Source organism: Lissotriton vulgaris, chromosome 5 (assembly GCF_964263255.1).
Source record: "Lissotriton vulgaris chromosome 5, aLisVul1.2, whole genome shotgun sequence".
In the NCBI taxonomy this organism is placed as follows: Eukaryota; Metazoa; Chordata; class Amphibia; order Caudata; family Salamandridae; genus Lissotriton; species Lissotriton vulgaris.
This window is the reverse complement of record NC_141693.1, coordinates 1604613983-1604626240: the sequence shown is the minus strand read 5'-3', so window position 1 is coordinate 1604626240 and position 12258 is coordinate 1604613983. Positions and strand designations below refer to the sequence as shown.

General features: G+C 46.3%; 1 protein-coding gene across 1 annotated transcript in view; it reads left to right on the top strand.

Annotated features, from left to right (window-relative positions):
* Positions 1-12258, top strand: part of PSME1 (proteasome activator subunit 1) — a 185505-nt gene that overhangs the window by 105189 nt on the left and 68058 nt on the right. Inside the window, exon 6 of the mRNA XM_086923750.1 lies at positions 8503-8600. Coding sequence (XP_086779876.1) covers positions 8503-8600 — 98 coding nt within the window. The remainder of the gene's footprint in view (positions 1-8502; positions 8601-12258) is intronic.

The following is a 12258-nucleotide window of genomic DNA, read 5'->3' as shown; positions in this document are numbered from 1 at the left end:
TTTGCCTTCAATTTGGGTGTCCCTCAGGCATATGCCCAGGCTCCATTTATGCCCTTGCTTCCAGCGACGCCGTCCTGGAATTTTCCGGTGCCGTACCGAGAATCTCCGACACCGTATCGAGAATCTCCAGCCCCGCCTGTTCGTCCTAGTTCGGCGCTAGTGGCGCCGTCGGATCCGCGTTCTACGCTGGTCCCGAATCCGATGGAGTCGGTTGTGGATCCATCGACTCCAGTCCCGAGGATCCGCTCCAGGAGGGAGGCCCAGAGAGTTGTGAAAGAGGCACGCTATCAGAAGGACTTGGAGGAAGGTGAACTTCCTGATTCTGAGGACTATTTTGCGGAATTAAGAGATGCAGGTGGTCTTGATGTCTCCCCTGAGTGGGGCTTTTCTCCTAATTCAGATGCTCCTTCAAAGGAGGTAGTCCTATATCACACAGTTGTGAGAAAATCTGCTGAATTATTGGACATTAATCTGCCTACTACTGAATTTAAATCCAATCTATTGACTGAAGTGTTGCATTCTCCATCTTCTGTGTTCTGTTATGTTAAAAGGATTTCTACCGCGCACGATCACCAGTCGGTTTCATGTAACTGAGCCTTTGTTACCGTTTAATGAGGCAATTCTGGAACCGGTGTTGGAGGTTTGGAAAAAGCCTTTGTCTGCTCCTGCAGTCTCTAGGACTGTGGCACAGAGATATAGAGTGGCACCGGAGGATCCAGAATTTTTGTCAGCTCACCCATCACCTGAGAGCCTTGTGGTTCAGGCGGCTTGTTTCAGGAGCTTTCCTGCAGGTTCCAGCTGACAAGGAGTCAAACAAGATTGATCAGTCTGCTAAGAAGGTGTTCTCTTCAGTGAGTATGGCACTGAAGTCATCAAATGCAACTTGTTTGATGGGAAGGTATATCCATGCCTTGATGGATTCCTCTAAACAGTTGCTGCCAAAACTGTCTGATGAAGACAGGAAGAACTTTCAGGAGGTTTTGAATGATACACAGGCTGCCGGCGCCAGGTTATTCAAAGTAGCCTGGATACAGCTGACTCAGTGGCAAGAATTATGGGCTCTGCAGTGGCAACGAGAAGGGGGGCTTGGTTGAAGTCTTCAGACTTTTCTCAAGATGTACAGGCTAATTTGTTGGACTTACCATTTGATGGTACAGGTCTGTTTGGTAAGAAGGCTGATGCCGCACTTGAAAGATTTAAAGATAGTAAGGCCACGGCAAGATCACTTGGCTTGCAGTCCCAGCCCAGAGGATCCTTTCGTAGGTACAGAGGATTCGGAAAGTCATCCTTTCGTTCGCAAGGGCAGCCTCGTCAGCAGCAACAGCAGCAGCAACAAAATACGCTATATAAATCTTATAGAGGAAGAAACAGAGGCCGTCCACGGGGTCGTCAACCTGCCTCCTCCTCTTCCTCTTCCTCTACTCCTATCGCCGCAGCAAAGCAGCCCTAGATTCCCCATTCCCAATCATGTTGGTCCTGTGGGGGGTCGGCTTACCCATTTTCTGCGGGATTGGGAATCGGTCACTACAGACCAATGGGTTCTCAATCTTGTGGCAAATGGGTATGCTCTTCCCTTCAGGGAATTCCCTCCAACTTACCCTCCTTGTCAAGGGGCTTGCACAGAGGAACATCTCCGTCTCCTTCAGGAGGAGGTTTTGACCTTGTTAAAGAAAGGTGCGATAGAGGTGGTTCCAGAGCAGGAAAGGGGTCAGGGATGCTACTCCCGGTATTTCCCAATTCCCAAGAAGGATGGCAGGCTTCGTCCAATCCTGGGTCTCAGGATCTTGAATATTTATCTGAAACAAGAGAAGTTCAAGATGCTAACCCTTGCACAGGTTCTTCAGGCGTTGCTGGAAGAAGACTGGATGGTGTCGCTCGACTTACAGGACGCGTATTTTCATATCCCGATCCTGGAGTCGCACAGGAAGTATCTCCGTTTCACGGTGGGGTCGCAACACTATCAGTTTGCGGTCCTTCAATTTGGAATTACTACTGCACCTCGAGTCTTCACTAAGGTGATGGTAGTGGTGGCAGCTCATCTCAGGAGGTCGGGGATTCCGGTATTCCCCTATCTTGACGACTGGCTGATCAAAGCAGAGTCTCCAGAGAAGGTGCTCCATCATTTGCAGGAGACAACTCAGTTGTTGTACAGGTTGGGTTTTTCGATAAATGTACCCAAGTCTCACCTGGTGCCCTCACAGCGCAACCTGTTTATAGGGGCAGTACTGGACACTACTGTTTGTCGAGCATTCCCTTCACCTCAAAGGATTCTCGACATTCAGGAAATGATTCCTTTGTTTTACAATGGAGCGGTCGTTCCAGTCCTAAAGGTCCTTCGCCTGCTCGGTCTGTTTGCTTCCTGTATTCTGCTGGTCAATCATGTGGCTGGCACATGAGAGCGCTACAGTGGTGCCTCCGCAGGCAGTGGTATCAGCACAACGGAGATCTAAGGGAGTCTGTGAGGATCTCCAGAGAAACTGCAGCAGATCTGTCTTGGTGGAGCTTGGAGGGCAATCTGTCTCAAGGAAAGCCCTTTCATTTGCCTCCATCAGTTGCCACAGTGATAACGGATGTCTCCACTCTAGGGTGGGGTGCTCATCTGGGGGATCTGGAAATCAAGGGTCTTTGGTCTCCAGAGAAAAGGTTGCTTCACATCAACCTTTTGTAATTGAGGGCGATTCGTTTAGCACTCAAGGCCTTCCTCCCTTCGCGGTCAGTCGGTTCAGGTCCTGACGGACAACACGACCGCGATGTGGTATGTCAACAAGCAGGGAGGAGTGGGGTTGCATCTTTTCTGCAGAGAAGCTCTGCGTCTCTGGTCCTTGGTTCAGGACCACCAGATTTGTCTGATGGCAAATCATCTGGCCGGAGTTCTGAACGTTCGCGCAGACAGTCTCAGTCTGCAGTTCTCAGCCGACCACGAGTGGAGGCTTCATCCAGAGGTGGTTCGACACGTCTTCCGGACGTGGGGAACTCCTCAGGTGGACCTGTTCGCCACTCACAAGAACGCTCACTGCCCCTCATTCTGCAGTCTCCAGTATCCGTCGCAGGGAGCTTTGGGGGACACGTTTCAGTTGAGTTGGGGTTCACAACTCCTTTACGCGTTTCCTTCCATACCCTTGATTCCTCGGGTTCTGAGGAAGGTTCGCCAAGACCGGGCCCAAGTTATATTGGTCGCCCCGGATTGGCCAAGAAATGTTCTCCACCTCTCCTCGTGCCCGCCGCTCCGTCTCCCTCTCAGGGCAGATCTCCTCTCTCAAATGGAGGGGCAGGTTCTACACCCCCACCTCCAGACCTTACAACTTCATGCCTGGAGATTAAACGGTCTTTTTAGTAGTAACAAGGGAACCCAAAAAGGTACCTAGGGACCATGGGCAAACTATTTTTTGAGAAAACAACGGTCCTTAGGATAAGCAGCATGAACAATAAAATGAATAATAGACTGAAATCAGTACTATATCAAACAATTTCAGTACCCAGCCGGGCCTGAAAAGCTTTATTCAAATATATGCATGGATAAGCGAGACCACCAGGGGGGTCAAATTCACTATATACAAGCCTGCACCTATCCAGAAATCACTCAAAAGAGGTTCAAGAGTGAGAGATAGAAAAATAGAAAAAGAAAAAGACCAGAAATATCAGGCAAGAGGAACGTGGGAGCCAACTGTCCCTTGCATTTTACATCAATTTTAAGCAAGTTCGGACAAACAATTACTGTAGTAGAATAATCACAATGGCAAAAATTACAGAAATGCTAAAAATGTCGACGGCGTTTCGATCCCTGGCTCCTAGTGAACTGGGATCATCATCAGGACTTTGTGTTAAGTTGCCTGTTTTGCTATTGAAGCGCCTGTCAAGTGCTGTTGCACTACGAGAATCAGGGGTGGGGGTGAAGGTGAATTGGCGCTAGTCGATTTGAGGACGATCCCTCAGAGAGTTGGTGGAGTCGGGACCTCAGGCTAATGGCTGTAGGTCACTTCACTTGGTTGATGAGAATTATTAATCCAAATGGGGGCGTGGACTGGAATTAATCAACACGCTCTGTTCCACACTCATTTCAAACTTGCTCACGAATCGAGCAGTGATCAGTCGGCAAGCTCAATGGCAAAGTTCCGACACCGCGAGAATCCGGATGTGATGTCTCATCCAGATTCTCGCGGTGTCGGAACTTTGCCATTGAGCTTGCAGACTGATCACTGCTCGAGATGGATAATCCTGTGTATAAAGATCTGCTACGCCCTTGCTGGTAAGGAACCTCCAGAGGGTATAAGGGCTCACTTGAGCAAAGTCATCAACGTCTGCTTTATCTAGGGGTGCACCTGTAGAGGATATTTGTAGAGCGGCAACTTGGGCCTCCCTCCACACTTTCGCGAAGCATTACTGCTTGGAATCAGAGGTGAGGAGGGATGGCCTCTTTGCATGCTCTGTCCTCCAAGATTTCTTGATATAGCAGAGTGGACACCCTCCTCCGGAGTGGGGACTGCTGTGGGAATCTATTCACAAGGTGAGGAATCCACTGGCAGATGTATCTATCAGAAGAACAAGTTACTTAACTTCAGTAACGCGTTTTCTGGTAGATACAGTATCTGCTTGTGGATTCCTCACTGACCCACGCGCCTCCCGGTTGTCCACTGTTCTATACCTGCTAAGTGTATATTTGGGAAAAAAATTTAATGGGTACATTTATATGTTCATACATATTGCATTGATTTCACACTGTGTGTGCTGTTTTGAATACTGTGTACTATGTATACTATTACTGTTTATGTCGGTCCTTCCGTGTGCCTCGGGGGCACGGAAAAAAGGGCGGAACTGACGTCATCACGCCGACGAGGCCCTATTATGGACCCAGTGACGTCAGCGGGGTCGCGAGCGGAGTCGTACCCTCTGTGACGTCGTCCATGACCTCGCCGACGTGGAGAGCTACAAAAGTTTCTGATTGGCTGCTGCGCAGGGGATATTCACAAAGTGAGGAATCCACAGGCAGATACTGTATCTACCAGAAAAAGCGTTATCAAAGGTAAGTAACTTGTTCATTTGACCTGACCGACTGAATCAGGATATCCATTTGGGGATGAGAAGGTGCAATACAAATCATAGTAACATAACTTAAGTGAAGATAATCAAGTGAAAACAAGCATTGGCATAGCCAATAGTGCTCGCCTTTGGGAGCTTATAAGTATTTAGTTATGCAGCCCAATATCCTTGGTGCACCAACATCAACTGTTGCATGGCTAAACACTTATAAGGTCCCATGGGCGAGACCTATTGGCTATGCCAATGCTTGTTTTATTCTGTTAGTAAAGTGTGCCCTGCAAGGGGGATTTGTTTTATTAAATTGGACCTTGCACCTAATAGCCAATTGACCGGACACTCGTTAGTGAAGAAAAGATATTGGGTACACAGTTGTATTGCTGCCATCTGGATGCTGCTTCAAAGGCTTTCCGTGGATTACATTGTAGTAGAGGAATAGTGCATCTGAAAGCACTTTAAGAGGAACATTAAGTGACTTTTGGCGCTACAGAAGCATTTTTATCCAGATGGCACTGGACAACATTTTGAAAGTTAATTTGTTGAAGGAGATAAGTGTATTGCACAGAATCAGCACATTTAGTAATAATAATTAAATTAATTTGTGTCAGAGGTCCAAGCAGAGCCTGCCGTTGCTAAGATATCCCCTATTGACGTGTGCGGTGGGAAATCTAGTGAGCGCAGCGCGACATGTATGGTTTTGTACATCAATAGATAAACAAATGAACGAATGAATGAATACATATGTAAGTAATATAGGTCTCTTCCGTTCGACAAATCTTTGGCCTGAGGATAGCCCCAGAGGCGCCGGCTGTATGGATTGATAATTTTGGTTTAAAGCAAATTGCCCTGTGGGGGCGACACAAGTGAGGGTGGGTGGGGGGTGGGGGCAGGTGTGGTGCAAGCCGGGAGAAGGATGGCTCGGTCCAGCCCCGCTTTCATGCTCCAGTAATGAGGCCTTTGGCTTGGGTGGGGGCGCAGGGCTCCTCATCATCATCACAGAACGATGGAGGAAGAGAGAAAGGCGGAAACGGACTTCCACGTTGCGCATCACCACCAAAAGATCATATGAAAAAGGCCATTTTACGGGTCATTAAAACACCGCGAGGGAGCGAGAGGAGGAGAGGGAAAGAAGAAGACGGTGCAAGGGTGAGAGCCTGGACAGAGAGAGGCGGGGAGAGGCTCGGAGAGAAACAGTGAAGAGGGCGGGGAAGGGAGAAACAGAGACGAGGGGGCAGAGTTAGATTGGACGACAAGGAGGGGGAGAATGGGAAAGGCAGAAAGGGGCATTTTATGGGTCATTAAATTCAAAGGGGAGACTGGAGGAAAGACAACATTGGATTTAAAGAGACTGAAGGGCGTGTGGTGGTGGGGAAAGAGATAACGAGGCAGAGGGTAGATCGGGGACAATCTAGAGAAGCAGAGAAAAGAGTCCGGGAGAGGCCGAGAGTATGGCAGGACAAGACTGACAAAGTGAGAGGCGGTAAACAGGTAGTGAGAGAGGAAAAGAAGGAGCACCTGTGGAGGTGGACAGAGAGAGTAGAGGGGGAGAGCAGTGAAAAGGGAAAGAGTGAGGCAGGAGGAGGGAGAGATACGTTACGGAGAGTGGCAGGGAGAGAGACGGGACCAGAGAAATGGAGGTCGAGGTACAGAAAAGAGAAGAAGAGGGCAAGGCAGGGAGAATTATAGAGAGGAGAGAGAGAAGGAGAGAAACAAAAAGAGAGTGGGGAGGCAATAGAGTTAAGAAGTGACGAGGAAAAAGTCACACCCAATTTTGCCTTGTCCTGTTTGAGATTAAATATGTAAAAAAAAAAAGAAAGAGTGCGACCAATATAGAATTAATAAGGCTGTTAATTCAAATTATTATACAAATTGTGCTAAAAGGTAAAAGCCAACCACCGAGGGAATGATTCAAACGAACCCCAAAAAAACCAGGGAGTACGCGCTAAAAGTGATGTAAAAATGTGCAGGCTGCAGCGGGAGAGAGAGGCAGAGGGGTGCACCTGCGAGTGGTGCACGTTCGCTGGGGAGAGCAGTCTGCTCTTTTTCAAAGTACATACTTGTGCTTGTGGCGCGCCACTGCGCACTCCCGCAAGGCGTATGCTTTGAAAAAGAGCTTTGAAAAAGAGCTGCACTGCGGCTAAAGGTCTCTTAAGCAGCGCATGCGCGTTACTTAGGCGAGACCTAAAAATAACTAAATCACGTATTAAGGCGGTGCACCACAATAACTGCCCAAGGTTACTGGTATATGGATAGTGGGTCTCATTAGGACTAGATAAACGACATGAAAATACGGGGCAGTGGAACAGACTCATCCCACAGTGGAGTGGCATAGGTGACAGGATGTTGGTGGAATTAGGATGGTATAAGGGACAGGATGTTTATTGAATTCTATTAAAATGATTTTTTCAATGTTACAGTATATATCTAGAAGGGTGGATTAACAGGAGAATATCCATTTAGAGTTAAGAAGGTGACACTGCTAGTTAAAGAGTGGTGGACAGGGACTAGCATATACATTTTATGACCGGTGACCTTAAGACTCATCAGTGTCACTTGCCAAGAGAGCCAGAGACAACTAACAATATCAGATTGTCAGACAACAACAAAAACAAACACTAACAAAAAAAGAAAGATTTGACACCTAAACAGATACCCAAACACTGTGAGCACCATCAGAATCCGTGCAGATACACAGATTCCCTAGACAACCAGCAAAGGCCCAAGGAAAGAGAACATGCTCAGATGCCCAGAAACTAAACGTCACCCAGAGATAATGAACATGTTATTTACTTTTTAAAATGTAATTAAAGCAGGTCAAATGCTTGGTACAATTCTACAAAACACCATTCAAAGACAGCTTTTGACAGGAAGCATAATTCGTATTATTTTTTTAATAAATATGTGCTGTTTATAAAATATTATAAAATAATAGTATTTTAAAAAAAGGTGAAAGGGGTGAGTGTGTCCCTTTAATGATGGAGCATAGAGGTCTGTGAGTAGTGTTATGGGAATAAGGGTGTGTACAGAGCTCAGGATTGTGCATAGAGGTCGTGAAGTGTCCGGATTAAAGGCATGTACCAATCCCTGTATACGACAGTGTCTTACTGTGATGTTTTGTAAGGGTCCATGGGGTTGAACCGGGAGTAATCATGGGGTTCAGTGATCTATTCAGTGCTTTCGGTTCTGGGGGTCATATTCTGTGCAGTACCGGTGTCTTACCATTCTCGTTCTGGTAGAAGGTCCGTACAATGCTCTGTATCAGGGGTATGTGCTTCGTGTCGGGGTTTAGAGGTCTTTTCAATGCCCTGTAAGGATTCTGAAACCTGTGTTGGGATTTTGTGGTTTGGCTCTCTATTATGCTCAGTGTTTGGTTTTATGAGCTTGCATCAGTGTTGGGGTTCCATGTTTCTCCCTCAGAGGTTATCTTGAAAGCAACACTGATTAAAGTAAATTTTCTCCAATTCCTAGGTCCTCCTTGTGGGCCCATTAGCTCCAACGAGAAGATATTGACCCTGCTGAGCCGAGTAAAGCCTGAAATCCGGGAAGTAAAGGAAAAGCTGAACCTGGTGAGACTTCATAAATACACACAGTGAGACTCACAGCCTGGGGGAAGTGAACTTGGGGATGGATGGGAGACGATGGCCTCGCTACCTGGGGAGTCTCACCCCATGTGGGGGTATTGTAACCCCGTCCAAGAAGGTTTTCCCAATTGTAGGTGAGGAAATACTACTTTTGCAGCCCAAAGAGGGTTTAAAGTCCATTGAGAAATTGATCTTTGCTTCACTGCTAAGTAGTACAGAATTGTTTGCTTACTGCCTTTTTCAACCTGTGCCAACCTTTACAAACCAAACTGTTAGCGATATAAACCTAAGTCTCTTCCGGTGAGCAATAATACAGCAGGGAAGGGGTACAAATATGACTAAAATGACTACAGAATTCTGAAAGTAAAACAAAAAACCTAGTTAACTCAGCTAACCAGGACCCGTAAACCTTGAGTTGCATTTGAGTACCCCATACAATGAAGGTAAATCACCCACATAAATATAGCTAATTTTATAACATTGTATGCAAATTAAGGATTCCACGAAATGGCTAGTTAAATATCCTATTGAAACGCTAGCTAATCCTTAAAATAAATATCTCAAAGGGTGTCTGCGTGACTGGCGATAAAGCTGTAAGGCAAGCTAAACAACATTACAGTGGAAGAACATCTGCCCTAGCTTTAGATGACTTGCCATCATGTCTCCACCCCTAGATCTGATGCTTTCTGATTCAGGCTTCAAACTCTTGCTACATGTTTTTAAAAAAAAACATATTTTATTACCATTTGCATAGTTATCTTCGAACCAACCATACACATTGCAGTATTTTATGTTGCATTATTCCACATACTTATCAGTATATTATACATTCCTGTACAACTGTTGTCCCTGGTTCTTTGAACTCTTGCTACATGTTGATGATTTGTTCATCCTGGTCCCCGCTCAAGGAGGCTGTGGTAAAATCAAAACCGTCTGGAAGATGCTCTTGACAATAACAGCAAAGACATAAGTATTCAATGTCTTTGCTGGAGATAAACTCTGACAACACAATAGATAATCCATCACCTCTCCAACCATCTTTGGTTTTGCTGATAATGTTGAAGTTAGCTGGAAGGTGGTCAAAGAACAAGGAAGCGTGGGGGAGGGTTGTCAACAATTGACATATATTTATGCCTGTGCTATGTTTTGTGGTGAATCTAGAATTCCAGAAGGCCACCAGAGAACATAAGAGTTAGGATGTGGAGCAGAGCACAGCCTGATTACCATATATTATATACCTATTGTTTTGTTACCTCACACCTAGGTATCCAGTTACTATGGTGTATTGATCATTTCCCTTGTGGGGAAGAACGAGGTGCAGATTGGACTGTGCTATTATTTCTAATGATGCTGTTGTTAACACATGGCTTTATATAGTGCTGTGGTAAGGATGTGAAAGTTACTGGAGCCAGCTCAGGGAGGTTAGTGAGCCAGGAAGCGAGTCTCCAAGTTTGACCACTGTGGTCGTTTTATTAGTTATGCCATTAACGTAGATAATCTCACCATTGTACTTATTGATGGTGAGGACCTGTTAGTTGATGTTTGGACTGCCTGTGGAAAGCTTCAGAGCGTTTGTGTCTCCATCGAATAGGATACAGGATAGACTAAAGAAGAGTTCATTTGTAGATTTACCTGACAATTGGATTAGAAGTGTAGAAGAGATTGTCGCCATTTGAGTTAAGGTTCCGATTTTGGAGCAGGAGGTTATTTGACCAGGTGAATCTTATTTGAAAGATCGAGTTTTGTCAATTTCAAAAGTCACATTTTTGAACCCAACAGTTTGAAACTTTTAGTTACAAAAAAAAGTGCATCAGTATGCAGCCTTATTACAGGGAAGGTGGCGAGTGGTGCGCAAGATGGCCGCATACTTTAGAGCTCCAGCTCCACCGCGGGACTCCCCAGTAATCCTGCCCTTTGGGGAAGAGAGGTAGCACAGACCACTGACACCATGGTTGTGTGAAAAAAAGCAGCTTTTTGAAACCGTTGCACATTAGACCATAACCTGGCCCTTTGCCTTACAAAACTATACATCTTTTGTCACCTATGATAAACTACGCACGCTCCTAAATTAACCCTCCCCATAACAAGTTCAAACCTCAATACCATACTTGCATCCGAGCTGCTCAGCTGTGAGTGGGACCTCTAAAATCTGTTCCCTCTTCCTACCTCAACTACCCTTTAAACCTCATTAAACTTACGACCTAACCTTGAACTTCCAATGTCAGGCGTGAACTTCCTACCCGTTCAATAAACTTTGGTAAATCATTGGAAACTTTTTAGCCCACCCAGGAGGGGGGACCCCCATCCTCCCAGCTTTTGCTGTGCCTGTTGGGAAATGTCCCAGATTATTTGGTGCCAAATGCCTTGGCCAACGTCAACTTCATCTGGAGTAAGTATAGTTCCATCCCTGTGGACGACAAATGTACCCCATCCCCTCTAAAGAATTAAAAGTCCTCATACCGAAGTTCAGGACGATCAATCCTACCCAACCCATTGTCCTTGTAAAAAGCTTGCATCTCCTTATTTTAATACCTTCTAGCTTTGTCAATGGTGGACGGTTTCACCTCCCAGCGCCATACCTTCCTGGGAATAAAATCCGTCCATATTATTTCGCAGCCTGCCCATGCCTAGGTCCTCCTTCATGCTCTTGATAAGCACCAAGCCTTTCTGCACTACCAAATATTTTTCCCCTAAATGGATTACAAGTACATCCGGGCATTTCCCTACCACTGAGACTTTATTTAAACATGGATTGAGTTCTTTCCAACGCATCCCCCCTTTTCATACTTAAGAGATAAAAGATAACCCCTTATTGAAACCTACATTTGACCCATGACTGGTTGCTCTAGCTTTCCGCTACGCCCACTTCACGAAGGAGTGGCCCACAATCCATATCTTCATCCCCGGCAACTGCGGCCCAGGAACAAAACCTGCACAGGAAACAAAGTTGACAACCCGGACATTAATCGCCACCATCTACCTCCCCCCTGATGTAACTACGAAAGCAACCTGAAGACTATCTATCCATCTCCTTGATGGTCCTGGGAACCCGCCCCACCTACTCGGTTCCGTTGCTGCCCCGATCCTGAAAGAATGAGTCAAAAACTTGATTGGATCCAGGCCCACAACTCCAGTGCCTTACGGAAAACAGCCAGCAGCTAGAAGGCAGACACCGGCTTGCCATCATTGTTTTTTAAAACCCTCCCCCCAATGTCCGCCAGAACAGCAAAGTCTCCGCCCATCTGACCAGACAAGGGTCCACTGAGGGATAATTCCTTGAAAGCACATTTTCCCCTCCCTCCTTTGATCTGTCTTGGACTTATTAAGCCACACATGTACCCCATCCTCTTTGAAAAGCACATCGTCCCATAGCAGTCCCCACTGTTTTTTCAACCCATTAGGTCCAAGACTCGGAAAGCCCCAAAAAAACATCCAGGTCATGATGGTTGAAAACAGAACTGATTCACTGTGTCCCACTCACACTATCTGGAGGGAGCAGGTGATTTTAGCCAAGATCTCCAATGTCAAAGGCCGGCGTACCCTTCCCCCAGGCCCAGATTTTCTTTCCCATCCCTCCATCATTCTCTTCCCCAGTTCCTCAGCAGAGGGGATATCCCCATAACAGCTTGCCCATGAAGGCGAT